At 48.8% G+C, this 27,500-nt stretch overlaps 1 protein-coding gene across 1 annotated transcript in view; it reads right to left on the reverse strand.

Moving 5' to 3' along the window:
- Positions 1 to 27,500, reverse strand: part of LOC105912708 (low-density lipoprotein receptor-related protein 1-like) — a 114,768-nt gene that overhangs the window by 64,580 nt on the left and 22,688 nt on the right. Inside the window, 5 exon segments of the mRNA XM_031565475.2 lie at positions 1,033 to 1,195; positions 10,291 to 10,545; positions 10,829 to 10,957; positions 11,222 to 11,341; positions 17,989 to 18,126. Coding sequence (XP_031421335.1) covers positions 1,033 to 1,195; positions 10,291 to 10,545; positions 10,829 to 10,957; positions 11,222 to 11,341; positions 17,989 to 18,126 — 805 coding nt within the window.

A 27,500-nucleotide genomic window follows, 5' to 3' on the forward strand; every position in this document is an offset into this window, starting at 1 on the left:
ATCCGACAAAGGCACATTATAAACATTAGCATATTCATTAGCCATTTTACATTGACCATTTCTGAAGGATTGTGGGACGACATAGGTTGGTATATATAACGAGACGACTGCACACAAGTATGCACCGCGGGTTTTTATGAATCAGAATTTTTTGTAAGATTCTAAGGCTTGTGCATATGCAATGTTTTAGGATGGAATCTACGCTGAGTTTTATCGATGAGGGCCCTAGTGATTTCAGGATGTGTGCAAAGTTAATCTTAGATAGAAATAGAATTAAATGAAAATGAAATATGAGTATTTGAATTGAAACAACTATGTTCAAAATGAAGTTCAGAAAGGATGGAAGGATTTCTTCAGAACAAAAACATTTTTTAAACAATGTTGGATGAATCAGGTATTATTTGTCTTCACCGTTATTGAGTCACACAAAGGGCTTAGTTTCAAATAATAAACACACACATTTATACTAAATTCATAGAGATAATGGCTGCTAGCTTACTGAACGTCTTTACCGTTTATCTTTACTGTTAACATGGTGATGGTAAACTGGTGAAATTACGTTTTAAGTACGTTTAAATTGCTTTTAAGCATTGCAATTTTAGTTATACACAGGAAAAGATGTTAAATTCCGTGTGCTATTGGTTGGAGACTTCCCACAGGGGTGAATCCTCTCACGGTCACATGCACGTACTCAAACCCAACAACCAGATTGGTGAACTGATAGAAAGCGTGCAGATTGTGAAATGATTTTTCAAAAGAATTGCGAAGTGGCTTTACCGTTATTTGCACTTTTTTTGGGAAAATGACCCTTAAACAGAAGGACACTGCATGGGCGAACTCTGAGCCACACTGACCACATGCTGGCAAGCAGTGACGTGTGCGCTTGAGTGAGAATGCTGATACCAGGGAAAGGGAGTTCTTGCACAATCAGTGGTTAAATAAAAAGAGGAACAAAGAACAGCGGAGGTTTACAGATGCCCAGTGACACCGGAGGGGGGGGGGGGGTGTAGGGGTGTAGGGGTGGTGGCTCACCCCATGGTCGGGTCCAGGGCGATGGCTTTGGGGTTGTAAAGCTCCTGGTCCAGCAGGGTGACACAGGTGGAACCGTCTTTGCTGCACACGAAGATGCGGTCGTCCATGTCGTCCACAAAGTAAAAGTTCCCCGTTAGCCAGTCAATAGCCATTTGCTCCACATCTGAAAGAGAGAGAGAGAGAGAGAGGGGGAGAGATAAATAAAGAGAGAGAGAGAGAGAGAAAGAGAGAGAAAGAGAGTCAAAGAGATTGATGAGTTTTTGTGGCCATGCTCCTCTGGTGAGTGCAGAGGATTGATATCTGTTCCGAGGCTGTGCTGCAGATGGATGGCTTGAGGTGGGCTGTCTGCTGGGGCGTTACGAATGGATGGATGGAGCGAGGGGGGTCTGAGACGGGGAGCGAGGGGGGTCTGACACGGGGAGCGAGGGGGGTCTGAGACGGGGAGCGAGGGGGGTCTGAGACGGGGAGCGAGGGGGTCTGAGACGGGGAGCGAGGGGGGATTGCCCTTTCTGAGCTGCCCCCCAATCAGGTGTGCTGGACTGAGAACACAATTACCACAGCCCACCCACCCACCCACCGACAAAATGGAGACACACACACACACACACACACACACACACACACACCACACACACACACACACACACACACACACACACACACACACACACACACACACACACACACACACACACACACACACACACACACACACACACACACAGGGAGGACAGGGAGGGACAGAGACAGACTCATTCATCTTCTCTCTCTCTTTCCATCTATGGCTATCTCCATCGCTTTCCATTTCAATTAGCATCACTACCATCATTAAATATCATGTTCTGTAGGTACAGAACAACATGAACAGTGAAGAGAAATACAGAATTGATATGCAACATTAGATTTCAAACCCTATTTTCTCGTCTATTCATCAAGGGACCGGCAGTAAGTGAAACTGACAGCAAAACGTGCTGACTACAAAACGTAAGCCGACAAAACGGGTATCTACATGAATGAAGGGAGAACGGACATTATGAATGGCATGGCATTTAGGACTGTCTGATTGGTCAACCAGAAGTGTGTTGAGGGATGTTTACATCCAGTCAGGAATCTCAGGATGTGCTGGGATGGAATGTTTGTTGGCATTTCTCTGTGATCCTTTTCATTCTCATGAAAGCAGCCTGAATTCATACTTCACTTCGTGTGCAGTGGCCTTTGCTCAGTACGAAAACAAGCGGCGACATGAGCGGATACACACACACGATCTATGGATGGAGATACTACGGCATAACACTGCTCCCTCACACAACAAACATTATTCAAGCCTTTGGCGTAAAAGCAATAAACACAGGCTGGAGAAAGGTGCGTGTGTGTGTGTGTGTGTGTGTGTGTGTGTATGTGTGTGTGTGTGTGTGTGTGTGTCCATATATTAGCCAAGGCCAAAAGGCTGACTCACTGAAGTCACAAGACTTCACATTGTTCATTCAATGCGTGGAAACGCATTACGAAAAGCCTTACATTTCCCAAAACACTAAAACATGTCCAGACTTAAAACAAATACCAAATGTAAACAATAAAATACTAAGTATAGTTCGCCCAGTTCTGGACTGGTAGAGAGCAGCACTGAGTATGAGAAAGCTGCATCTGAAAAGGACTCCCATAACAGGTCCAGTCAGAGGAGCAGCAGATCATGCTCACATTCTTTTCCCATGGGCTCGGTTCTCTTGAGGCACTGGCTGGTGAAATAGTTCATCTGGGATGAGTAGCTCATGGCCATGTACGTAGATAGACACTCAGACAGGATTCTGATACAACATGGCAGAGGAGAAGAGGATCCCCACAGTCATCATCTGTAGAAAAACAAGGCCCCTCTTCTCACCTAGTGAGACTGCACAGCGTTACCTCTCGGTGACCTTTCCAATAATAGCGTTCGCACACACACACACCCAGACACACACACACACACACACACACCCAGAGAAAAAGGGCAAAGCAGCAGATAAAGCAGCCTCTCACTCTGGCACTGAAGACTGAAGCAATGCTGGCAGAACAACCTGCACCCACACTCTCTTGTTTTCCCTCCCTTTATCTCTGCGCACACACACACACACACACACACACACACACACACACACACACACACACACACACACACACACACACACACACACACACACACACACACACACACACACACACACACACACAATAAGACTCTTTCTGAGGGTGGGTAGATGGTAGAGGCTGGGCAGTCAGAGTCCCAGCTGCCTCCCATCATGCTTTGTGCTTAAACAGCTGCTGGCACCTTCATTTCCTTTCAGCATTTGAGCTGATGCACTGCAACCCCTCATGCACTTAAGGCTCACACACACTCGCGCACACGCACACACACACACACACACACACACACACGCACACGCACACGCACACGCACACGCACACGCACACGCACACGCACACGCGCACACACGCACACACACACACACACACCTCTCCATTGCATTATGTCCTCGCCCATCCATTCCAGAGGGAGGGCACCCACCCTAACCGAACCCAGCTCCACTGTCCCGAGTGAATGGCCTCTCCATTCTCTCATTCGCTCCACACTTTAAAAAAAAAGGTAGTGAGTCACTTCTGTGAGTGCTCCAGCATGGGTGCCATTCTCTCCGTGCTGAAACCTAAGAAACCACCGTGTCCTGGCCAAGGGTAGTGTGTGTAGGTAAGTGTGTGTTAGTGAGAGAGAGTGTATGTGTGTGTGTGTGTGTGTGTGGGTGGGTGGGGGTGGGGGGCTGTGCTGCCATCTTGGGAGAGCAGTGATATGTCACTAATGCAGTGTTTCACACCCATGCTGAACCCCTCCAGCAAAGCCCCCTTTGTGGCGCTGCCAAGCTAGCGCATGCTATATTTCACAGCCCCTGCTCTGGAGCAGGTGGCTCCTGTCCAGAACGGAACTCCATTGTTGACTGTGTTTTTGGCATAACAGCCCTCCATCTAACGTCGGTGGGGAGAGAGGGGGCACATGGTAAATATAATTTCCAATTAAAAGAGAAAAGAAGGGGAGAGAGGCATTCCTGACGGACAGGCCTAACGGACAGAGCTATCAAAACCAGAGCTGCTAAAGGGAGAGGGGGACAGGGAGGGAGGAGAGGGACAGGGGGAATAAATAGTGGAGAAACAAAGCTCTGATTTCTTTTTAATGGAAACTTGGCCATTGTGCAACACTGTGTCTTACGAGCCCTGAAGTTGAGCTGACTCCTGGGGGATCACACACACACACACACACACACACACACACACAATGCTTAAACAGCCCCAGCTGTGCGAGCTCCACACGTCATTGATTAGGGCTTCGATACAAAGCAGAAGGAACAGCTCTGAGCCACATAAACACACATAAAGACAGGAAGAGAGAGAGAGAGAGCGAGAAAGAAGCAGCCATTCTTATTTCTCCGAAACAATACTTAAATGTCAAAAAACCTCCTTTCCTCTCTGCTAAATCTGAAAACAAGGTCTTGCCGGGAAAAGTATCATGAGTTCATTCTACGCCCCCTTCAAACTCAAGTCCACCCCTTTCCTTTCCTCCGTCGCCCGCCCCTCTGCTCCCCCTTTCCAAAGCCTCCTTCTCCTCTAAGCACAGCCCTACCCAGCACTGTGAGCAGAAAAGGCCTGTGTTCATTTACTGCACAAATTACCGGAAACCTTACGCAAGCCTGCAGTACAGAAGACCTCTACCCTCGAAGCAGAAAAGTCATCTCTCTCTCTCTCTCTCTCTCTCTCACTCTCTCCCTGCTGGTTGGGGGATGGGGTGAACATAATCGTGATGATTCATCTCTCCAGTGACCACCCGTGCTCCTTGAAGTTTTTTTGCAAAAGCCGGCTCATTCATATCCATAAATGCCTGAGGCAAACCCCCTGCCCTTGTAAACAGGATGCCGCTCAGAGCAGGTGAGAAGACATCGGCACGGACAGACAAAACCAAATGGGTCTTAGCAACCGACACTGGCCTTGATTGGCTGTGGATCCGGCACAGCCGCGGGCCCCGATCTGGCACAGATCCAGATGCTCCAGGGCTAGCGGGCTAGCTCTTCAACCTCCCTCTAATTCCGTCTTCCTGTCTGAGCCATTGAGCGGATGAGAACAAGGATGAGAGCGAGGCAGCAGCCGGCGAGGCACGGCAAGCTCAGAAGTCGGCCCGAGAACCTCGAGCTGGAATGGAGGCCAAAACAAAGCGGCGAGTGTGTTCAGGGCCAGAGAGGCCGCTCGTACACCGGCCCCGTTACATAGACGTCTCTTTTCAAAGCCTGATCACTTCAGCGGCGCCTCAGCAGAGCGTGGAGCCAAACACAGACTGGCCTAATGAGCTAAACGCTGAATGAATCACCTCACCCCACCCACACACCCCCACACACAGACACACACACACTCACCAATGCCTGCCGAGGCTGCTAAAACCTAAGCCGTGGGAGTGAATGCGGAGAGGACCTTTGTGGAAACTACGAAAGGAGACGTTTCGGGTGCAACAGGTTACCCGTCAGACAATGCATGACACATTCTGGTGACTGCTGAAAGCCTGCCCCCTTTTCAAGAAGGACGGCTCTGCTGAATTAGCATAGGAGGCGGCCAGGCGGTCTCATAGCTGAGCGCTGGCGTCCAGCGTTTGGTGCAGGTTTAACATTCCTCTATGCTCTCGGTGACTCCCAAACCTTCTGTTTTCTTGTGAGAGGGATGCAGAGATTTGGCCGATTAGTGATGACTTGAGCACATGCGAGTGGGACACACCGACAGCCAAATGAGCCCCAGTTGCTGGCCCAGAGCTCCGGAGGCATTCCCCTCCCCATTCTCCTTCCACCCGCCTGCCTGCTTTTCTGCTCAGGCAGAGCTAGGAATCAGACACGCTGGGGATCCCACGAGGTGCCTGCATTTGGACAGCCACTGGCACAGGGATGCCGTGATGATGATGATGATGATGATGATGGCCTTCTCATCATCATCATCAATCTTCACCACGACGACAGGGCTTGGTGGGGGTGGATATAAAAAATATCAAGTTCACTGAGAGGCGCCGTGTCAAAAAGGCAGTGTGACATCTCGGAGCGAGGCAGAGGAAGGACCGGTATGACACATCCATCAAATGTGGGAAGAATTTAAAAAAAAAAAAAGCCACCCCCTCGCCACCTCCCCCACCTCCTCTTCACGCTGCTGGACTCCTGAGCACTTACTGGAAGTGCCTAAGAGTGTGAGCATGTGTGGGTGTATGGGTCACACACACACACACACACACACACACACACACACAGAGACAGAGAGACAGAGGGGGGGGGGGGAGGGGGTGACTCTGCCCCACTCTTTCATGTTGTGCTTATTTTCACAGGAGAAGCACGGTCACAGGGGCACATCTGGAACGCTCATCCTCCCAGCATGCAGCAGTCATAAATCAGGCCCCTCTGTGTGAGAGCGTGGCTCATCAGTCCGCCTCGGCCGCCGCCTCCCGCCTTCCCAGCGCCCCGCCGGGACGCCGGGCCCTTCACCAGCCACGCAGCGCTTCACATACCTCAGCTGGAGCAAAAAACCCAACCCAACTCTCTTCTATTCTCTTCCAAGAAGTCTCCTTGCACTCACGATCTTACACCCCCCCCCCCCATGCAGAATGGGCATCATTTGGGAGAAAAGAGTCTGAGAAGGACAAAACGTCAGCTTCAGAGTCAACGACACCGGGTGCATTCTGGGAGTTTATTTTCGGGGGTTTGGTGATCATACAGGGAGGAACTTAAAGAGCTGTTTCGCCGCAGCGCACTCACAGAGAAACACTCATCCTTTCAACCACAGTCCTGTCAAAGTGTGGCCTATAGTAAAGACACTGAGCCAGACATTTTAAAGCTCAATTTAGTCCTTCTCGTTTAGTCTGTCTGTCTGTCTGTCTGTCTGTCTGTCTGTCTGTCTGTCTGTCTGTCTGTCTGTCTGTCTGTCTGTCTGTCTGTCTGTCTGTCTGTCTGTCTGTCTGTCTGTCTGTCTGTCTGTCTGTCTGTCTGTCTGTCTCTCTCTCTCTCTGCCTCTGTCTCTTATATTAGTATAGGGAAACGTAAAGCAGAAGGCGCCCGCACACACAGACTGAAACACACACTGACTCACTCTGAAGAAAGTGCCGTTGGACCTGAGCAATCTGACCTTGCTCAGCCCTCAAAGTCAGAGCGGCAGCATTCACGGCACAGCACAGAGGACAGCACAGAGGACAGCCCTCCTTGCAGATTTCACCTCAGGCGAGGCAGCCTTGCACACAGCCCCCCCACCCCCCTCTCTGGAACCCACGCTGGTGGTCATGAGCAGAGATTGGGACACCGGAGGAGGAGGAGGAAGAGAGGGAGAAGGGGTGGAATGTGAGGAAGAGTGAGGCAGCGAGGGAGGGAAGTGGGCGAGGCTCGTCATCGCCCAGTCATCGCTTCCTTTTGTCTGTCTGTCTGGTATGTGGCAGGGTTGAGCAATGCGGCGTGAAGCGCACGCGCTCGGACACTGGAGCGGCACTTCACCTCACTTCCTCTGCGCTCGCTCACATCGGGCCGGTCCGGTCTGTTCCGCTCCGCTCTGCTCCGAGTACCCAAACCTCACAGAACAAACAGCTCCAAACGACCACCTCAGTCCATTTGAGCAGCACGGGAATGAAAGAGCTTCAGAACCACCAGTAGCCATCACCGCTTTTGAAAATCCGTGTGCTCCTGGAAAAAAGCTAAACTGTCCCTCAGACAAGAGCAGGCAAACTGCTGTTCCCAGTTGCAGGGAGGGATGAGTGCGGTGTGCAAGATGAGTCCACACAGACACACACACACACACACACACACACACACACACACACACACACACACACACACACACACACACACACACACACACACACACACACACACACACACACACACACACGGTCTTAATTTAATCTCTTCATCCCACACAACAAACTGTCTCTCTTTCACTCTCTGTACCTCACGCATAGGCTTGTGCATACACACACACACACACACACACACAGGCACGCACACACACTCCTTTCCCCTCAGCTGCATTGTGTAGGTGGGAATTTTGAAGGTACATTTGCTCGCATCCTTTATGCAATATGTGCAGAGGTGGGCTGTGACTGGAGATTCCGACATACACAATCCTCTGTCTCACAGCTAAACGCAACCCCCTGCTCACGATTACAGCCATTACATTAATAACAGCTTACTCGCTGAGGTGTTGTCACTCAGAAAATATGCAATGATAAATGTATAGGTCGTGCGTGCAGAATTTTTTTTTTCCGCAATTCTGGAGTCTCATTTTTTTTTTAAACTGCGAATGAATGAAGAGGAACGCTGTCTGATGTTTATAGCATTCCAAAGTCAGCCCTGTAAGTTATGCTCCCAATGAGACGTTTGCGAAATGTGCTGGCAGTTAGTCAGCTCATGATTCAGACCTCATGCTCATTAAAAATAACCATGTACTTCCTTAAAGTACGTCTAGGTTGGAGCTTCTTCTCAGTCTCGTCTTGCTCCTCAGCATTTGATCAAACCGGCTTCCTTCACGTTTTTCCTTGCAGATTTTTCCAGTCAGCACTTGTTTGGGTCTCCTGCTTGCCTTCTTATTTCTTCACAAACACACAGGCCGACAAAAAAACGAATAGAGTGCAGCATATGCTGAGGAAAAGATGATGGCTTATGACACACTGACATTCCCCAAATGCCATGGATGTGATTTTGTTTGTAACTTCTGGGGTTAAAAGTGACAAGGGGAAGTGCAATGAAAGAATCTGGACATCACGCTAACTTGACTGCTCTCCATGCACTACTGCTGAGTGCTGCACACGCATGCATGCAGACGCATACACAAACACACACACACACACACACACACGTGCACGCACGTCCACACAAACACACACAGCTGCCTGTGTATCTCTGCTGAGAGGCAGTGAGTTAGTGGTACCCAGGCCATGCGTTGCGTTGCGTTGCGTTGCGTTGCGTTGCGTTGCGTTGCGTTGCGTTGCGTTGCGTTGCGTTGCGTTGCGTTGCGTTGCGTTGCGTTGCGTTGCGTTGCGTTGCGTTGCGTTGCGTTGCGTTGCGTTGCGATGCGATGCATTGTGATGTGTTGTGTTGTGTTGTGTTGTGATGCATTGTGATGCATTGTGATGTGTTGTGTTGTGATGTGTTGTGTTGTGTTGTGTTGTGTTGTGGTGCGGAGCTTTGAAAGGCAGCCCTGATATTTCCCTCCTGAAGACTCATCAGCTTCCATCGGGTGCCTACGGCCGCCTCTTAGGATGCCAGACTAAGCGCCTGACACTTCAGTCGAGGCTAAACAGGCCCCTAGAGTGCAGCGTGCTGGATAAATGCATTGTCCTCACCCCGGAGCGGTTACTCCAGAGGGGAAAAGGGGGTCTTAAGCCGAGTGGGTAAGCTGGTTTGATTGCAGATGGAGCTTGATAAATCTCAACACAAGCCACGAGATGACAAGAGTTTAACGAGCCAGGGCGTTTTTCTTTTTTTTTTTTGCTTGCTTGCGTTTTTTCCAATCAAATGTGTTCTTGAGTAAGAGTATACTGAGAAAACCTGGCTTGATTTAGCGCCACGTCAGCCACAGCAAACGGCATCACGCAGCCCTCATCCCTCATGTATGAGGAAGGAACTTGGGAACGATACTGCTGGGCTATGCAGTTTTTGCAAGAGCTTTTTTGTTGTTGTCGTGTTGGGTTGGGTTGGGTTCTGCATGTTGCCTCAGTCATGCTGCTCAAAATGTGGACACGGAGGCCCGCACGCAATTTCCACGTGACTGACAGCAGCTTTTGTTCATTTGTGTGGGGAAACCTATACAAAAGTGTGTCATCCATGAGCGTAGCGGTCGCTCAGAACTACAAAAACTAAGAGTGACATCTGAAGCGGAGTGTTTGTAAAAGGATGAGGCTCGCCTTCAGGACACACTTCATTAGGATGAATGGACAACGGGATGAGTCCGGACAAAGCCGGAGAGCAGAGAGCCCCACCAGATATCCACACATTAACAACCGTCTGCATTAGTCGTGTGAGCCACTGCATCCCAGGAGTGGAGACATGGAGATCGTTTACTTCTCAGAATAACTACAGCTACTGCTGCCAAAGGAAGCGGCACTAAACTTGCATTAAGTCCAAATACAAGCAATTTTCTTACTTGAATGTACTGTTTCTTTTTTTAAATGTCCACTCTGGTCTATTCAGTTGTGGACAGTCACAGAGAAAAGAGAGAGGGCCAGGTACTCACGGTGCAGACTGAGGGAAATGTTGACGACGTAGATGTCCGTAAAGCTCTTGGTGTTGTTGATCTTGGCGCACTTGAGCTGCGTGGAGGCGGCGCCGTCGCCCATGTGGATCCAGCAGACGGTTTCGTTGGCAAAGACGAAGTCCATGGCCGTGGTCTGCTTGGTGGGGACGGAGAAGGGCTGGAGGCCGCTCAGGTGCGTGGCCTGGATGCTCTGCGAGTTGGCGATGAGGAGCAGGGGCGGCCACTCCACCGGCTCTGGACAAGGGGGAAGGACGAGAGGACAGGTGAGGATGACGACAGGAAAGGAATAGCACGAGAAAGTCATAAAAAAAAACACAATGTCCCATCAGACCTCATGGGCATGGCTGTCTTGTCTATCTAAATAAAATGAATGTTTCAACAAATCTTGTGTATTTCATCAGAATCTAAACAAATATGACTGAGAATATATAACAAGCGAAAGAGTCAGAGAGAGAGAGAGAGAGAGAGAGAGAGAGGGATAAAAAGCGACAAAGAGAAAGAAAGAAGTTCAGCTCACCATTTTTGCCCTTGCAGGAGCGATTGTCTGGCTGTGACAGATAGCCTTCCACACAGCTGCAGGTGTAGGAGCCGTCCAGGTTGGTGCAGTTCTGACTACAAGTCCCATACACTGCACACTCATTAAAGTCTGTCAACACGGACACAAACACACAGACACAACAAATCAGCTGGGATAACACAATAATAAATCACCATTAGAGAGACCTGAGAATACCCTAGATTGCTAAATGCTGATTAAGTGAAGACTTCAAAATCTTACAAACAGTATCAAACTTAACACATAAAGTTTTGGCTTTTTACAGATGAATCTCTGCAAGCCTGGCATGGCAAAAAAAACAAACAAACAAACAAACAAACAGACAGACAGAGAAGAAAGAAAACAGTAGAGCACCTTTGCACATCTTGCCATCCTCTGCCACCTCGTAGCCATTCTTACAGTAGCATTTGGGCTCCGACGTGGTGATGGCACATTTATACTGGCACCCATGGGTGGTGCAGTTGGGCCTGAGCTCTGAAAGGCAACACACAGAGTAGGACATGTTAATGCACCAATAACATTAGATGTTATAACAACAACAACAACAACAGCAACAACAACAACAGCAACAACAACAACAACAACAACAACAACACAACAGGCAGAGCAGGATTATTACTTGCTAACGTGAGCTACAGATGAATCACTGCTTGGCAGGAGATAAGAAGGTGGGGAGGGTGACAAACCAAACCAGGAAACAAAGAGATAAGGGAAGATAAAAGGAATCATCAGAGCGGGGAGCTTTCCCAACAAAGTCAGCTGTTTGCAGCTCAGTCTTATTAAGATGCTTATCATAATCCAGCCACTATCTCCTTCTTTCTCTTTCCCGCTCTCTCCCTCCCTCTCGCTCTAATCATATCAGATTTCCACAGGCGGCAGATATACGACTGGGGGGGGGGGGGGTAAGAGGGGGACAGATCAGCTGAAGAGGAGATGCTGGGACCCAGGACGGGTTGGAGAGGGACGAGGACACTAGGCAGGTCAGGAGAAATCTGCATGGGCCATCCCTTTAAATCTGCACACAGACATTGGACATCCCTTTAAATCTGCACACAGGCATGGGCCATTCCTTTCAAATCTGCACACAGCTGTGATTTAACAGCTCTCCATCCTAAGGCCCAGGGTCTTCTAAGACTCACAGACTTAAACACAGTCTGATGAGAGGCTCTCTGTAAGGGGAGACTGCTGTTGGGAGTGCAGCCATGGTGGGTCGGATACTGGGGGTCCCCTGTGGCACAGCGTCCCTCTCTCAGGATGGCCGATGACCGTGCGATCAAACTGACGGCACAGAATGGGTGAAACGAGATCGGCCGGCGGCTGCTGCTGCAGCATACTGCGCCTAATCTGCTGTTGTTTGTCGCACATGGTCGAAAGGAGAAATGCACAGGCTCACAGAGAGGCCGTGTCACGGAGAGGCTCACAGATCAGCCCACAGGCTTTGTGAGCGGTGTGTGTGTGTGTGTGTGGGAAGAGAGCCGTGGCCAAACCCACTGAAAAATGCAGTGTGGAAGAACACGACAGAACGAGGGAAGCAGACTCGGGAAAAGCAAATATGAAAGACATCCATGTTGGTATTACTGCAAAAGGAATTTGTCTATACAGAAACCAAGATGTCAAACACCATTTTCAGTGACAAACAAGCGCATATTCCCTCTCACTGACACACACACACACACACACACACACACACACACACACACACACACACACACACACACACACACACACACACACACACACACACACACACACACACACACACACACACACACACACACACACACACACACACACACACACACACACACACACAAAAAGGTCCTCATTATAGCAAGGGGCAGGGGGGGGGGGGTTAGACAATGGGGCTTTTGTGGGCTTGAACCCACAGGACGTTGCATGCGTAGTATTGTACCAGTTTGTGCCATGTCTGTGCACCACTACCACCACAACCCCTTCACCACAGAGCATCCCAGACACGGGAGCACTACCCCTGGACACATGGGGCACACGCTTCAGAAGAACAGATTTCCTTTAATGTGTGTGACCTCGAGAACGCAACACAGAAGATGAGCGGCAGGTCCATTACACCTCCACACCAACTACAGTTCCACCTCCATACTTCCCACCCCCCATCCAAGTACTGAAGGCTGTTCAAACACAGTTCTCAAGCACACAGCAGGCATCCAGCAAACAACCGTTTAGATCTAGTTAACGCCCTCGTATAGCCCCTTTGATTAAGGACGAATTGGACTTAATTGTTGAGACAATATGCAGTTGAGCATACACAGGATACATTCCAGAGGGGATGTGATCTTGAAAAAACCCCATGATGAGGTACCCACCATGCAACAAACAGACGAGCCAATATTGAGCGAAATGATGCTGAAAAAAAAAAACAACAACATTCAGTCACCTGTTCGATACGGAGCGGCAACGCAGCTTTTACCATCCGGTATCTGTTCATGAAAGCACCTATGGCGCAGCTGCGAGTGTTTGTACTGTATGTGGGCCATGCCTGTCTATTTCAAAAGGATAATATTTTTGAAGGGAACGGGCCACTGATCTAATCTGCTAAACTGCTTTTTTTTTTACATTTGAAGTGGCGTGGAGGAAAACGAGCGAGCGCCCGCCCGCCGAGAGGATGAACTGCCAGGGGCGGGCGAGCACGCTTGAGCCTCGCGCTTGAGCCTCGCGCTCCGCGGCGCAGGGGCCCAGCACGCAACAGCAGGCTGCAGTCATCCGCAAAAACATCGCCTCGGCAGCAGGTCACACACACACACACACACACACACACACACACCGCAGACCAGCACAGGGGAGGAAAACAAACCGCCCCGATCAGTTTAATGCATTCACGCCTTTTTTCCTTTTTTTTTTTTTTTGTCAATGATCTTTTTTTTATGAGATCTGTTCACAGATCAGTTATTTAAGGCTTCAATAGCACCCATAGCTGCACTACATTCTTAGAGGAGTTTTCCCAAACAAGTAAACAAACTGCACTGCCACACGAGTGCGACACTAATGGGATGGCCCTCTCAGTGGGGGCGACAGAGGTGGGAGAGGATGCCAGGCATCAGTATGTGGCTTTAAGAGGCTCGCCCTCCCACATGGACCACCTGGCATCCATCACATGTTTCAGGGCTCCGATAAAAATGTCATGTTTCCTCCTAACTGCTGCTCAGCCTCCAATCAATATTTCACAGCTGACAAGCAACAGGGCCAGCTAAGGAGAAGAGGAAAGGGAAAGAGAGGGGGGGGGGGGAGAGAGAGAGGGGGCTAGAGAGAGAGAGAAAAAGAGGCGACTTAATCGGTACAAACTACCAGAGCATCATTAAGCATCATTAAGCATCACCAGAGCATCATTAAGGCCCCAAGCGCCACTGGCCATGTTACTGAGCAGGGCCGTGCGTGGCAGGGCAGCCCTCATTGCCTGGGCATCAGCTTGGGTGAGGTGAGGCGAGGCGAGGTGGATCTGGTGCAAGATCCCTGATCTGGTGCAAGCACTGCCCAGCGAGTTGGACTTTAAAACACACACTCAAGGCTTTGAAAACCTTGCCAAGCCGACTGGCACACAGTGGTGAATTCTAAAGAGCGGGGGCGAAAATGGTTTCGTAGTTTTCTAAAGAACAAGGAGAAAAAAAAGTCAACTTCTACGTAAATGCAAGGTAAACAGCAGTGACTGGCAGGCTCTGGCTGTGTGATGGAGTCCGGTCACTAGCTAGAGTGGCGTGTTGGAGGGAGAAGGGCGGAGGGTGTTTGCCAGAGACTGTTTGCTGTCCCAGCTGAGAGGAGGGCCAGCTAACCATGAGCAAACAGAACAGAGTCCAGAGCCAGGGGAGAACACACACACACACACACACACACACACACACACACACACCACACACACACACACACACACACACACACACACACACACACACACACACACACACACACACACACACAGCCCAAACACCACCGGCCTGAACCAGCACCACACACACACACACACACACACACACACACACACACACACACACACACACACACACACACACACACACACACACACACACACCACACACACACACACACACACACCTGAATGACTGAACACTGCAAGCCTAGCCCCAACAGGAGCCCCCTTATAGCCTACCTGAACACAGCTGACACACTAGCAGGTGAGAATGAGCCACACACACACACACACCCCCACAACACACACACATTCCCAGAGATACAGTAGAAAGGGCTCACTGGGGCCTGATGCCATAGAACACTGACTGTGTCTCGTGTTCACACAGATAAGTGTGTGACTGGGGAAAGAAGAAGTCCTCCCTTACAGACACATTTGTACAGAAAGGCATTTACATGCAATTTCTCTTTCACTAGTTTAAGCCTACAAAAAAACACACCCCACTTGCAGAAGAACTGGGGCATGCAAATGTGTCACGTCTACACGTCTGCACGCAAACGTAGCCACACACGCGTGTGCGTACACAACTGTGCATGTGGTTCGTGCAGAGGAACAAAATGTCTTCACTTGCTAAATGGAGAGAGTACACAAATAAACACAATAAACAAAAATGGCCCTTTCCACACCAGCGCTCACCGCTCACTGACCAGAAAGCGCGGCACACACCTGCTCTGAGCAAGCACCGCGCCTTTTAGACGACTCTGGCTCCGGGCACACCAATAAACAACACTATCAGGGCCATAAACACATAACCCTGCCTGGTAGTAAGCTATTGGGAACAGAGATACGAAGCCTGCTAGCTCTGTGACACAAATGACCGCACATGGGATGATTTGGGTTAGTGTCCTATTATCTCAGGTGGAGGGCGTGACTACAGAGCTCCTTAAAATGCAGGCAAAGGTAGAGTGGAGTTTGTTTCTCGTCTCCGCGAGCATGTCCCACAAAGCGGCCGCTGCAAAGCCCAGGAGCAACACCTGGAAGGTGGACGCGCGTCGCCACTTACTGGGACCTGCAGCTGTTTTCGCCTCTGATGAAAGGGAACCTCTGACAGCAGTGCGTATAAATCCTCCAGTTAAAGTGGCAGCCAGAGGGGAGGGGGGGGGGGGGAAACAACCCGCCACTGGTCTGCGGAGGGGGCTGGCTCGATGGCTGACTGTACAGTGGTGGCGGACGTCACTGAGCAAGTGGAAATAACAAAACACAAGGTGGCCATTGACACGGACAGCTGTACGAAAACTGCAAAGGGGGCCTGCTCATGTTTCTTCCTGCAACCTGTCCTCTGCTCTCTCTAACATGTCCTCCTCCCCTTGTTCACACACACACACACACACACACACAGGCACACACACACACACCTTCCTCTAACCACTCTCATTCACTTAAGCCAAAACTCAGCCCGCGCTACATCACTGCGTGATTACAGTGACGGCTGTAATTTATTGCCGGGTGATTTCATTATGGCCTGCTGGCCGGCACTCCCCACACTCCTCCTGTCAGCAGCTGCCTGATAACGACCCTCCGCTCCAGACCCTCGGCTCAGGATGGCTGAGGGCTGAGGCCTGCAGACGCCTGCCTGGCCGAGCCCAGAAGTGAAGAGGTGGTGGAGGTGGTGGTGGTGGTGGTGGTGGGTGGCCGTGCTGGTGTAGTTCCCAGCAGTAGATGAACTGTTGATCTGAAGGTCAAAGTGCCGTGTGTGTCCGCTTGTGACTCACGAAGGCGGTCAAGGATCAGTCCCAAGAGGCCACAATATTTACCAGCCATCCACAAACACACCCACACACACACACACACACACAAATAAGTTGACTTTGCCATGTCCGTCACTGCTGAAAGCGGCATTAGTCAGACACACACACACACACACACACACACACACACACACACACACACACACACACACGCATGAATGCACGCAGACTGACTGATCCCCCTCGGTGTAACTCAACCTGAAGCGATACAGTCAGGCGTCCGCAACCCACAGCATATGCTGTGTTAAGCACATGCCACATGCAATCAGGGGCTGCGAATCCTGCCGCTGTCGAGCGAAATTCATCATTTGTCAAGGTGTTTCCACTGTGCCTTCACACAGGCCTGCACTGTAATTATGGTGTTGATTTACTTGTTTGTAGCAATTGAGAGGAGATGGTAGGGGGGGGGGGGGGTCATTGACATTCCAAGCATGCCTGCTCATTAAAGGGGTTCTGTCGCTCATTAAAGGGGTTCTGTCGCTCATTAAAAGGGGTTCTGTCGCTTTGTCTGGGATTCGACTGCAGCATAACGCTCCAAAAACAGGGAGAAAAACCAGTTGCATCGCACAACACTTGCTGCCATTGTTCAGAGCTGGTGGGACAGTCTCGCGTATTGGTGTACGGGCAAATAATGAGGCATACCGCCAACAGCGCCCGGACTGTTCTATGCCGTCACTTGGTAGTGAAGCATTTAAAAAAAAACATACAGAAATGAATTGGCAGTTTTTTTTTTTTTAATTTTGCGACATGTAATGTGAAAGCGGCGAGTCAGAAACAACACAGACAATCGAAACCAGACATAAACAGCAGCTTCAAGCATCCATGAGCAAGTAGAGATGGAAGCAGACCAGATAAGGACTTTCTGTTCTGCTCTTCTGCTACAGATCAGCAAACAGAAACTGGAATGTCATTACTAGCCTGGACGCAGAGAAACGTATGCCATTCCCAGTTTGACTTTGACATTCTCCTATAGGAGTTTGGCCAGGGGAAGAGGCGACAGTGGTACAGGAGGTAGAGAAGTCGTTTAGTAATCAGAAGGTTGCTAGTTCGATTCCCTGTCGTTTGGATAAAAGCGTCTGCTAAATGACTAAATGTAAATGTAAAAAGAGGCGGGAGAACAGTTCTGCTGGCATGATGCCTTCACAACTAGGGGCGAAACAGGAATGACTATGAATGTTCTGGCACAGTTCTGGCACAGTTCTGGCACAGTTCTGGCACAGGACAGAATGTTCTGGCACAGTAAGGGACCAGACAGGAACAGATTGGGGCCGATTTATAGCGTGATAAAATTACACAAGTGAGTATTAACAGAAATGCACAGGTGTGTGCGTGTGTGTGTGTGTGTGTGCCCGTGAGTTTGTGAGTGTGTGTTTGTGAGTGCGTGTGTGTGTGTGTGGCGCAGCCACCCAGCATACCTCGGCAGTGTGCCCCCTCGTCAAGGCCGTCGGAACAGTCTGGGACCCCGTCGCACAGCTTGCTGAGGTGGATACACACGTCTGTGCCCCTGCAGTCAAACTCATTGGGAGGACACTGTGACACATGACTGTGATGACCTGAGAAACACAAACAAACAAAGAGCATATCAATCATTAATATGTATAATTAGAATGAAGGCATTTTAAAAAACGCTTGGGCAGAGCATTGTTAAAAACGCATTTCACTGGACAAAAACAAACATGATCCTCTCTGGTTGTGTTGTAAACCATAACTCACTTTCATAAATACTTTCACAAAAGTGTTAGGTTAACACATACCACATAACAAAACAATAATGACCACATTTCATGGGTTGCACACGTTTAACTGGAAAAGGAGCAGGATAACCTTTCCGTGAAAGCACAGAATTGCACAATTTATGTTTGCCTGATTTACCTCAGGTTTCATTATTATTGTTTTTGTAGTGTGTGTGTGTGAGTGTGTGTGTGAGTGAGTGAGTGAGTGAGTGTGTGTGTGTGTGAGTGTGAGTGTGAGTGTGAGTGTGAGTGTGTGTGTGTGTGTGTGTGTGTGTGTGTGTGTGTGTGTGTGTGTGAGTGTGTGAGTGTGTGTGAGTGTGTGTGTGTGTGAGTGTGTGTGTGTCAGCAGTTACTCATGCTTTCACCACCTCTGATTCACTGCTGGACTTCAGCATCTCATTGGGTGCGGACCCTCGCATGTCACTTTGCATTAGGCAGTCCTTAAACCAAACATTTCTTTTTTTTTTAAATTAAATAATCAACTAAAAAGTTATCCTGCGTGCAGCTAATCCCCACATGTCAAACCAAATTTGCACCAGTCACTGCAGGCAGAGGCATCCGGACAGCCTGAGATGTGTGTTGGCGCTCAGCTGCTCGGATGGGGTCATTGGGGACTCTACAAACTTCTGAGACACGTCATCACACGCGATCACATAATGCCTTCCGTGCGCCATAAAAGTTATCCTCTAATTTGATCCTCAACTTCTGACGCAAAACCCCTCAACTTTGGCGTGACAACAAATGAAACACAGGAATCGGCAGAAGCTCTAATGGAGAAAAAAAAATAATTGAGTGAGATCTGGTATTTACTGTGTGTGTGTGTGTGTGTGTGTGTGTGTGTGTGTGTGTGTGTGTGTGTGTGTGTGTGTGTGTGTGTGTGTGTGTGTGTGTGTGTGTGTGTGTGTGTGTGAGTGAGTGAGTGAGTGAGTGAGTGAGTGAGTGAGTGAGTGAGTGAGAGTGTGTGTGTGTGTGTGTGAGCACAGACTCTGAAGAAGCCCAAAGATCCTCTGCCACATCTGAATGTGATGTAATGTCAATCTGTTCTGTCTGAGACGTTCAGTAAGAGGCTCTTGCTCCATCCAGGACGATAGCTAATCAGCAGCATGCACTTCAAAAGGATCCAGCCAAGGCCAGTGAGTCCTGAGTGTCTGTGGGCACGCCATCCACATACTTGACTACAGACAGGGGAAGGATGAGCCCTGAGGAGAGGTCTGAATCTCCAGGCCTGGTTTTCAAAGTTTTCCCAAAAAGACTTACGGGTAGAAAAGCTGTGCTTTATCAAAAAGAATAGGAGGCTGCATCACAACTTCTTTTCTACCTTTTTTTCCCCTTATTTCTTCCTTGCTTCCTTGCTTTCTGTTTTATACGACTGACGTTCTCTCGGTCTAAGGCCACGCAGAGAAGCAAACTGTTTATCTTGGCCCTCTCCTTCCCCTTCCGTTGGTTCTCTCCCTCTTTCTCTCCCTCTGTGTCTTTCTTGCTCTCCCTCTCTCTCTGTCTTTCTCTCTCTCCCTCTCTCTCTCCCTCTGTGTGTCTCTCTCTCTCTCTCTCTCTCTCTCTCTCTCTCTCTCTCTCTCTCTCTCTCTCTCTCTCTCTCTCTCTCTCTCTCTCTCTCTCTCTCTCTCTCTCTCTCTCTCTCTCTCTCCCTCCCTCCCTCCCTCCCTCTCCCTCTCCCTCTCCCTCTCCCTCTCCCTCCCTCTCCCTCTCCCTCTCCCTCCCTCTCTTTCTGTCTCTCTCCCTATCTCTCTCCCTCTGTGTCTTTCTTGCTCTCTCCCTCTCCCTCTTTCTCTCTCTTTCTCTCTCTTTCTCTGTCTATTTCTCTCTCTCTCTCTCTCTCTCTCTCTCTCTCTCTCTCTCTCTCTCTCTCTCTCTCTCTCTCTCTCTCTCTCTCTCTCTCTCTCTCTCTCTCTCTCTCTCTCTCTCTCTCTCTCTCTCTCTCTCTCTCCGTCTTTCTCCCTATCCCTCTCGAACATCTGCTGACCCATTTTTGGAGGTTGGGGGGTGGGGAGGGAAAGGGTTCACCTCTCACACAGGAAGAGAGCAGCATGGTTCTGCACTCTAGATTTATCTACAGGAGTGTGTGTGTGTGTGTGTGTGTGTGTGTGTGTGTGTGTGTACGTGGCCATGGTGAACTATTTAGTAGGGCACTCCTGTATGGTTGATCCCTAGCATTACAATAAGGTGTGAGCCTCTGAGTAGTGCCCTAAAAACAGTAGAGGTGGTACACTTTCCGAATTCATAATGTGTGTGAGCGTGAAAGAAAGAAATGAAAAATGAGGAAGGGAGAGAGAGAGAGACAGAGAGAGGGAGAGAGAAGTTCAAGGGGGCAAAATATTGTTTTTTTTCCAGGAGACATTGGACTAGGCGTTTGCTGTTTGCTTTGGAGCTCACTGGTGAGAGTCTGGTCCAGTAGTGAGTGCTGCTGCTGCTGCTTCTAATACTCATTATCACGCAATCTGTGCCCAGCTCCAGATGGCTGATGACTGGAGAGTCAGGCAGCTGCTGCTGCTGCTTCCATGTGTAGCAAACTACCAAATTCTACACATACGTGCATGTTTGATTAGGGCCAACTCACCAACCAATGTCGTTTTAACTACAAAAACTATTACCAGGGCCTTCAGGCATCAGCGTGCTTAGATTCCTACCCCCTCATTGAATGCCTATGCATCCAGGTGACCCTACAATCCCCTCCAGAGGGAGAAAGGAGATGGCAGAACCTTCTCTCTCTCAGCCCCCCCCCCCCCCCCCCCAAGCTGAAGACCCTCACACTAGCCAGAGGGCCAAGACCACTACCTCATTGCTTCCTTCTTCTCCAGACCCTTGTGTGGAGTGATTACTGAAACAACCTCAACACAAAAGTCAACACATTCCTGTAAGGCTTAGTAGCTTGACTGTAATAGCCCCTGGGGCTCATTAAGGGGGGGGGGGGGATGATGACTTTATTACCCCCAAACTGCCCGGGTCATGAGTGCTACATTGGGAAGAAACGCAAGGGACCTGTCCGACCAATCGGGCGCCTCGTCTTCGGGTGAGCCTTTTGGCTCGTCCTTTATTAAAACATGAGTACCACGGCTCCAGAGGATTGTGTCATTTGGGGAGGGCTGAAGTGCTTGGCCAAAAACCTGTGCAGTCAAGGTGCTTGTGTAAGATTTGGTGTGTGTGTGTGTGTGTGTGTGTGTGTGTGTGTGTGTGCAAGAGAGACAGAGAGAGAGAGACAGAGAGAGAGTGAGTAAGTAAGAGGGAGAAAGACAGTGAGAGTGAGAGAGAGAGCAATAGATAGAGAGAGTGTAAGTAAGAGAGAGAGAGAGAGAGAGAGAGAAAGAGAAAGAGAGAGAGAGAGAGAGAGAGAGAGAGTGTAAGTAACAGAGAGAGAGAGTGTAAGTAAGAGAGAGAGAGAGAGAGAGAGAGAGAGAGAGAGAGAGGAGAGAGAGAGAGAGAGAGTGTAAGTAAGAGAGAGAGAGAGAGAGAGAGAGTGTTTGTGTTCGTGCAGTGTGATGAGGCGTTCTGCTCCTACCCACAGAGAGCTCCAGGCTACTGGCAAGAGGACAAGGAAAGCACAACCTAAACCACGTCTCTTAAAGCACAACAAACCCTAGGCATTCATTGGAGACCAGAGAACATTCTGGAACAGCTGTAGGAGGGACGTGTTCCAGAGCAAGAGAGCAGAGCAGAGCAGAGCGGAGCAGAGAAGAGGACAATCTGTCAGCTTGTCTGAACAAGCCCAGCGAGTAACGACACGTGTTGTAAACAAACTAAGGCGTGACTGTAGAATAGGCTCTGGCCTGCAAATATCACCTCTCTAAGAGCTACATGAGTAGGGCAGTCAGTGTAACACACACACACACACACACACACACACACACACACACACACACACACACACACACACACACACACACACACACACACACGGGCCATTGTGTCGAACGGTTCTTTTTTAGCATGTTGAGTGGCAGATCTGAGCAAAATAAAATCAGCAAGGGACAGGGAAACCTAGAGAGAGTGAGCAAGACAGAAAGACTGAAGAGAAAGAAAGCGAGAGCGAGAGAGAGAGAGAGTGAGAGAGTGAGAGAGAGCAAGAGTGGGGTGGGAGTGGAGGAGGCTGGGGTCGGGAGCCTCTGAACTCCAACTGAATTGGGGGGGAAGTTGTTGGCTGCGTGTTCACACCCGGCTCCCTAACAAATACAATGAGGGGTTCCTTCCTGAGCTGTCACCAACACACCAAAAAAAATGCCAGAAGAAAAAAAAAAACACAAGACTGCCGGAAGGAAAACAAAAAAAAAGAAGGTAGAGTGAGCAAGAGAGACAGACAGACAGACAGAGATAAAGGGGTGGCGGGGTAAAGGTTTCTTATAACTCCTCTTCAGGATAATTGAGGACCCTCCTTTTTTTTTACAGCACAGCCATTTTACTGAATGCAATATTCCCTGCCCCCCCCCACACCGTAATCAGTGGCGACCTACAGGCAATTTCTTTCAGCCCCATCCAGCTGCTGCAGCAGCAGCAGACCGTGCTAAAACTGAGAAGACAGGATGTGTGTTCAAACAAACAGGATACAACAGCACACAGCAGCCATAAATCCAGATAACAGCTACTCAAGCCACGGCACGGGGCCTAAGCAGAGCAATCCCTCATTTAGGCAAACATTAAAGGGAATTTGGATTAAGCCCATTTTTGCAATTTCCAAGCAGTCTGTGTAGCTGCCTATTAGGCTTAAGGTCCCCTTACATTTTTAAACCATTAGGTTTGACTGAGATAGAAGCCAGTGCACACACACCCCCACACACACACACACACACCCACACACACCCACACACCCACACACCCACACACCCACACACCCACACACACACACACACACACACACACAAACACAAAGCTATTCTGCAGGTTTGTATAACAATGCAAGTTTGTCATAACCATTGTGCAGATTGAAGTAATAAGCATGCATACATGTGGAGGAGGGTGCATTCTACAGAAGAGTACAATAACAGGGAGCATGTCATAGTTAACATCTACTAGCATTAACAATGGGGGGTATAATTGCGTTATTGTAACCAAGCGGCCTTCGCCTACTAATGATACTAAGTGCTGGGGATGGAAGTCTCTAGTGTCTCCAATAGGCGCTTTTCCACGGGCAGTTTTAGGGGGACTGACACTTTTAGACGGTTTTCCACTGCAGAAATCGCACCTGTAGGACCTATTTCAGGGCTGTTTTGAGGGGCAAGATAAGTACTTCTGTGCGGCCCTGAAACTGCTGGGTGGCGCTTGCAGTTATGGTTGAGGCCTATTGGTTAAACGCGATGAGAGTGGATGCCTATTGGTTAAACTCGATGAGAGTGGATGACAACAAGCGCCATTTTTTAAAACCAGCCAGATTCCCCAGAGTTAACGTGGTGAATGCAGCAAAATAAATGATGGCTTCCATAGCTTGTTGAGGTTACTGTCACTGAACACAAGCAAAACTATAGCTTTAATTAATCATAGTGGAGCTGGTATATTCATTTATCAAGTAATTAACATTACAGCTGCCATGAAGCCTCTTAATAGTGTTAGCAACTTAAGGTCGACAGTTGAATTTTGCTACTGAGGTAATCCTAACGTTATCTAGAAAATCTCTGGCTTAACGGTCTAATGTTGGAGAAATATATCAATATTTCATCGTGCTTGGAATTGAAATCACGATACAAGAGCAAAATATTAGGCTCCATCACTTGAAGGTCCACAGTTCCTGCACTGCAATGGAAACAGAAAGGCTAAAAGGGCCAATTAGTGGGGGGCCGTTCCTGCAAACGTTTGTGCCACCTGGGAAGTGCCCCCGAGTACCTGCAGTGGAAAAGCCTGAGGAGCTTGCTAACGGTCCCATCACCCTCTTCGCATTCCAGCCTCTCAGATAAGACCTGAGCCAAACTGGAGGAGAACAGAACCGATGGCAGAACATCCGACAGCAGTTCATAAAGCTTCTTCTATCTGAAGTGCCTGAAAGACTCAAATTAGGTCCTCACAGTTTTAAGTCAAAACTTCTTCTGAGCCGAATGCAGGAAACGCAACAGATTGAGACGTACACGTACTTATCCAAGATACACATGATCCAATCGAGCTCAGCTGTTTGATTAATTGACCACTCCATTAAAAAGAACTTCATATGAAACAGACAGTTGGGTTTGTCCAACCGGCTAATGTTTGACTTTTCCCACTTTGCCACATTCATTCTTAGGCCTCTGCTAACTTGACACAGTTCCAGTGACACAACAGGCCAACCTTTTCCTAGTTTGGTTTTCTTTTCCTTCCCCCCCCCCCCCCCCCCCCCCACTGCACCCAGAGTAATGCTTTTGAGTGTTCGGCAATGGATAACTAAGGAAAGCACCTTTACCATATAACAGACGAAAGCTGGAAAGAAAGCTACGCTCCTTGTCAATAAGGCACATGACCTCCAAAAACCTACCCGACATATTTTGAAGTCCATACACACACGTGCAAGTGTGTGTGTGTGTGTCTGTTCTCCACCCCCCCCCCAAATTGCCCTCCAACCACTCTGGTTACATAATGACCTTACATTTTCCTTCCCTGTTGAGCTTTTGTCCGCTGCATAAAGGCCAGCGTTTATTCCCGCGCTTCAGGGGCCTGTGATCCCCTCTGACTCCCATTCAACCTCCTGTCAGCTCCAATGAACATGTTCCTCAGGGTGACAGGCCGAGCCAGTGAGCACCGCAGAGTGGACTCCACATCAGCACAGCGCATGTGCAGGCGCACACGCACACGCACACGCACACGCACACGCACACGCACACGCACACGCACACGCACACGCACACGCACACGCACACGCACACGCACACGCACACACACACACACACACACACACAGCTACTGAGTTATTTGAAGGGTCTACATGCTTACGCCCTGCATCAATTATGAAAACGCAACCTACTTCTTCCAGAACCCGTGTACAGAACAAACTGTCATAATCCCTCAGAGGAGCCTTCAATGACTCCTCTTCTCCAGAGCGCAAGCCGGATCAAGAGGTTTTGTAGAAATACAATGTAAGGTACGGTGCAACTACACATAGGAGGTTCTCAGAGTAACTGATGATGTGAACTCCAGGACGGGAGGAAGTATGGCGTGAACTAATCAATAGGTCATCTTTCTCTCTATCCATCAGCCCCGGAGGCAAGTCATCCTTAGATCATCAATTCTTTCAGATATCGCCAAAAAAAAAACACCGAACATAATTCAACTTTTCTACTAAGGCTGGATTGGGCTCAACCAATCAGCTTCAACCTCTGGTGATCAGCCAGGCTTCCTCTCTGCTATCACACCTTGATGATGTAAACATTATGACCATAATTCTCTTTTTAGAAATGTCTTACATACTGTATGTATTAATAATCTATAATAAACAGACATCTGTCAGACATTGCAACATCAGACATGACAGTAAAACAAAAAAATGGAAGAGATAGCTGAAATCACAGGGAAAAGCTTGCGTCAAACTGCACGCCAAAAGAGTATTGGAAAAGCAGAACAAAATGACCACATTAAAGACCACCGTGGGAAACAGAGAACTGATTATAAAGCCCAGTCAACCTCAAGAGGAAATAAGACGCGAGGGACAATGAGCTGTAATAGGGGGGGCGATATATAGCAGACTAGGAGAGAGAGACTGGGTAGCTGGTGTGTAAGAGGTCTCTAGGGCGTAGCTTCTCATAATAGTGGAAGTAATGGACAGGACAGCGGTAGTGCCGTGAAGGGTTTGCTTAGCTTTTCATATCATACATATCAACACCCAAGCACTCTACACACTGCTCAGCTGATATTTTAGCAGAGCTGAAACTCCCTTCTCCACTTCTCTAAATCCCCATGTGAGGCTGGTTTATTTCAAGGGAACAGTGGAGCTTCTCAGTCTTCCTATTCATCTAAAATCTCACTCAAAAGAAAACCTTCCCCCTCATGACATCTAGAACGTTCTAGTCTCTACAGCCTCTGTGCCCTTTGAAGTCACCCAAAACCCTTGCCTTCTCTCTCTTTACATTTAAATCTTTAAATATCTGCTTTCTTCATAGTCTCTGCAGCCTCAGTGCTCTTTGAAATCACCCAAAACACTCTTTCTCTCTCTTTGAATCTTTAAATATCTGCTTTCTCCATCTTTCCTAGATCTTTCTTTCGGGGGCACCTGCAAGCCAAACACGTAGGAGTCCTTCAACATGCCTTTCTCTGTCTGCACCGGTCAACGACACTCTTGGTACAGGCCATGGATATCCTTCATCTCAACTACAGGCAATGCCCTTCCAGCGGGTCTCCCAGCATGCCAGTGAAACCACGACCCAGAATGCGGCGCCGTGTCTGGTTTTCGGTGAACCTAAAAGGGCAAAGGTCACGCCAGTGCTCACTGACCTCCACGGTCTACCCATTACTGAATCAAACTCAGCTCACTAAGGCTTGCCTAAGGAGTGCCTTCTGGGTCTGCACCCATCGACTTTAATTCAATCATACGGGCTTGATGCTCCTTCACGGCCACCGTGATCCTCCAAGGAACATCGTCTGGCATTGTTATCCCTACACGAGTCAATCTCAGTGCAGACTGTTCTCATTTGTGGTTCAACGATGGTGGAACCAGATACCAAATGCCATCAGAGCAGGGGCGTCCCTCTGCATCTTCCAAAATCTCTTGAGGACTCATCTCTCCTGAAGGCACCTCCTCTTGTAACATATCTAACATACCTAACTCGCACTTGTTTACCTGATCTCCCAGCACTTTGTCTTATTGAATAGATTTACAATTTGAATAGATTTAGTACTTTAGTACTTACTCCATGGTCTACTGTATTGAAGCTTGAGTGCTGTTCCTCACTTGTAACTGTAAATGTGTGAGTGTGTACTGAGGCTGGGTTATAACTGTATTTTCTGTAATTCCTCCATCTCCGAGTCCCTTTTCCACATCATTTTCAATTCCTCCACATAACAGCCTAATATGCCTTCCCACAACAAAAACAAGACCTCCATGTTGCAAGCTAAAGGCAAAACCAACTCACCAACAAATTTTGAGCAAGATATGAAATTATCTCCCACAAATAAAAAAAAAACAAGTTGGACTGTTTTTTTCTATTAAAAACGCCAACAATTGACATGACTCATTCTGTGCTATCAATGTGCTGGCAAGATGGCCCAGCTTTTGTGGGCAACTGCAGGGAGCA

This window comes from Clupea harengus, chromosome 4 (assembly GCF_900700415.2).
Source record: "Clupea harengus chromosome 4, Ch_v2.0.2, whole genome shotgun sequence".
NCBI classification, from domain to species: Eukaryota; Metazoa; Chordata; class Actinopteri; order Clupeiformes; family Clupeidae; genus Clupea; species Clupea harengus.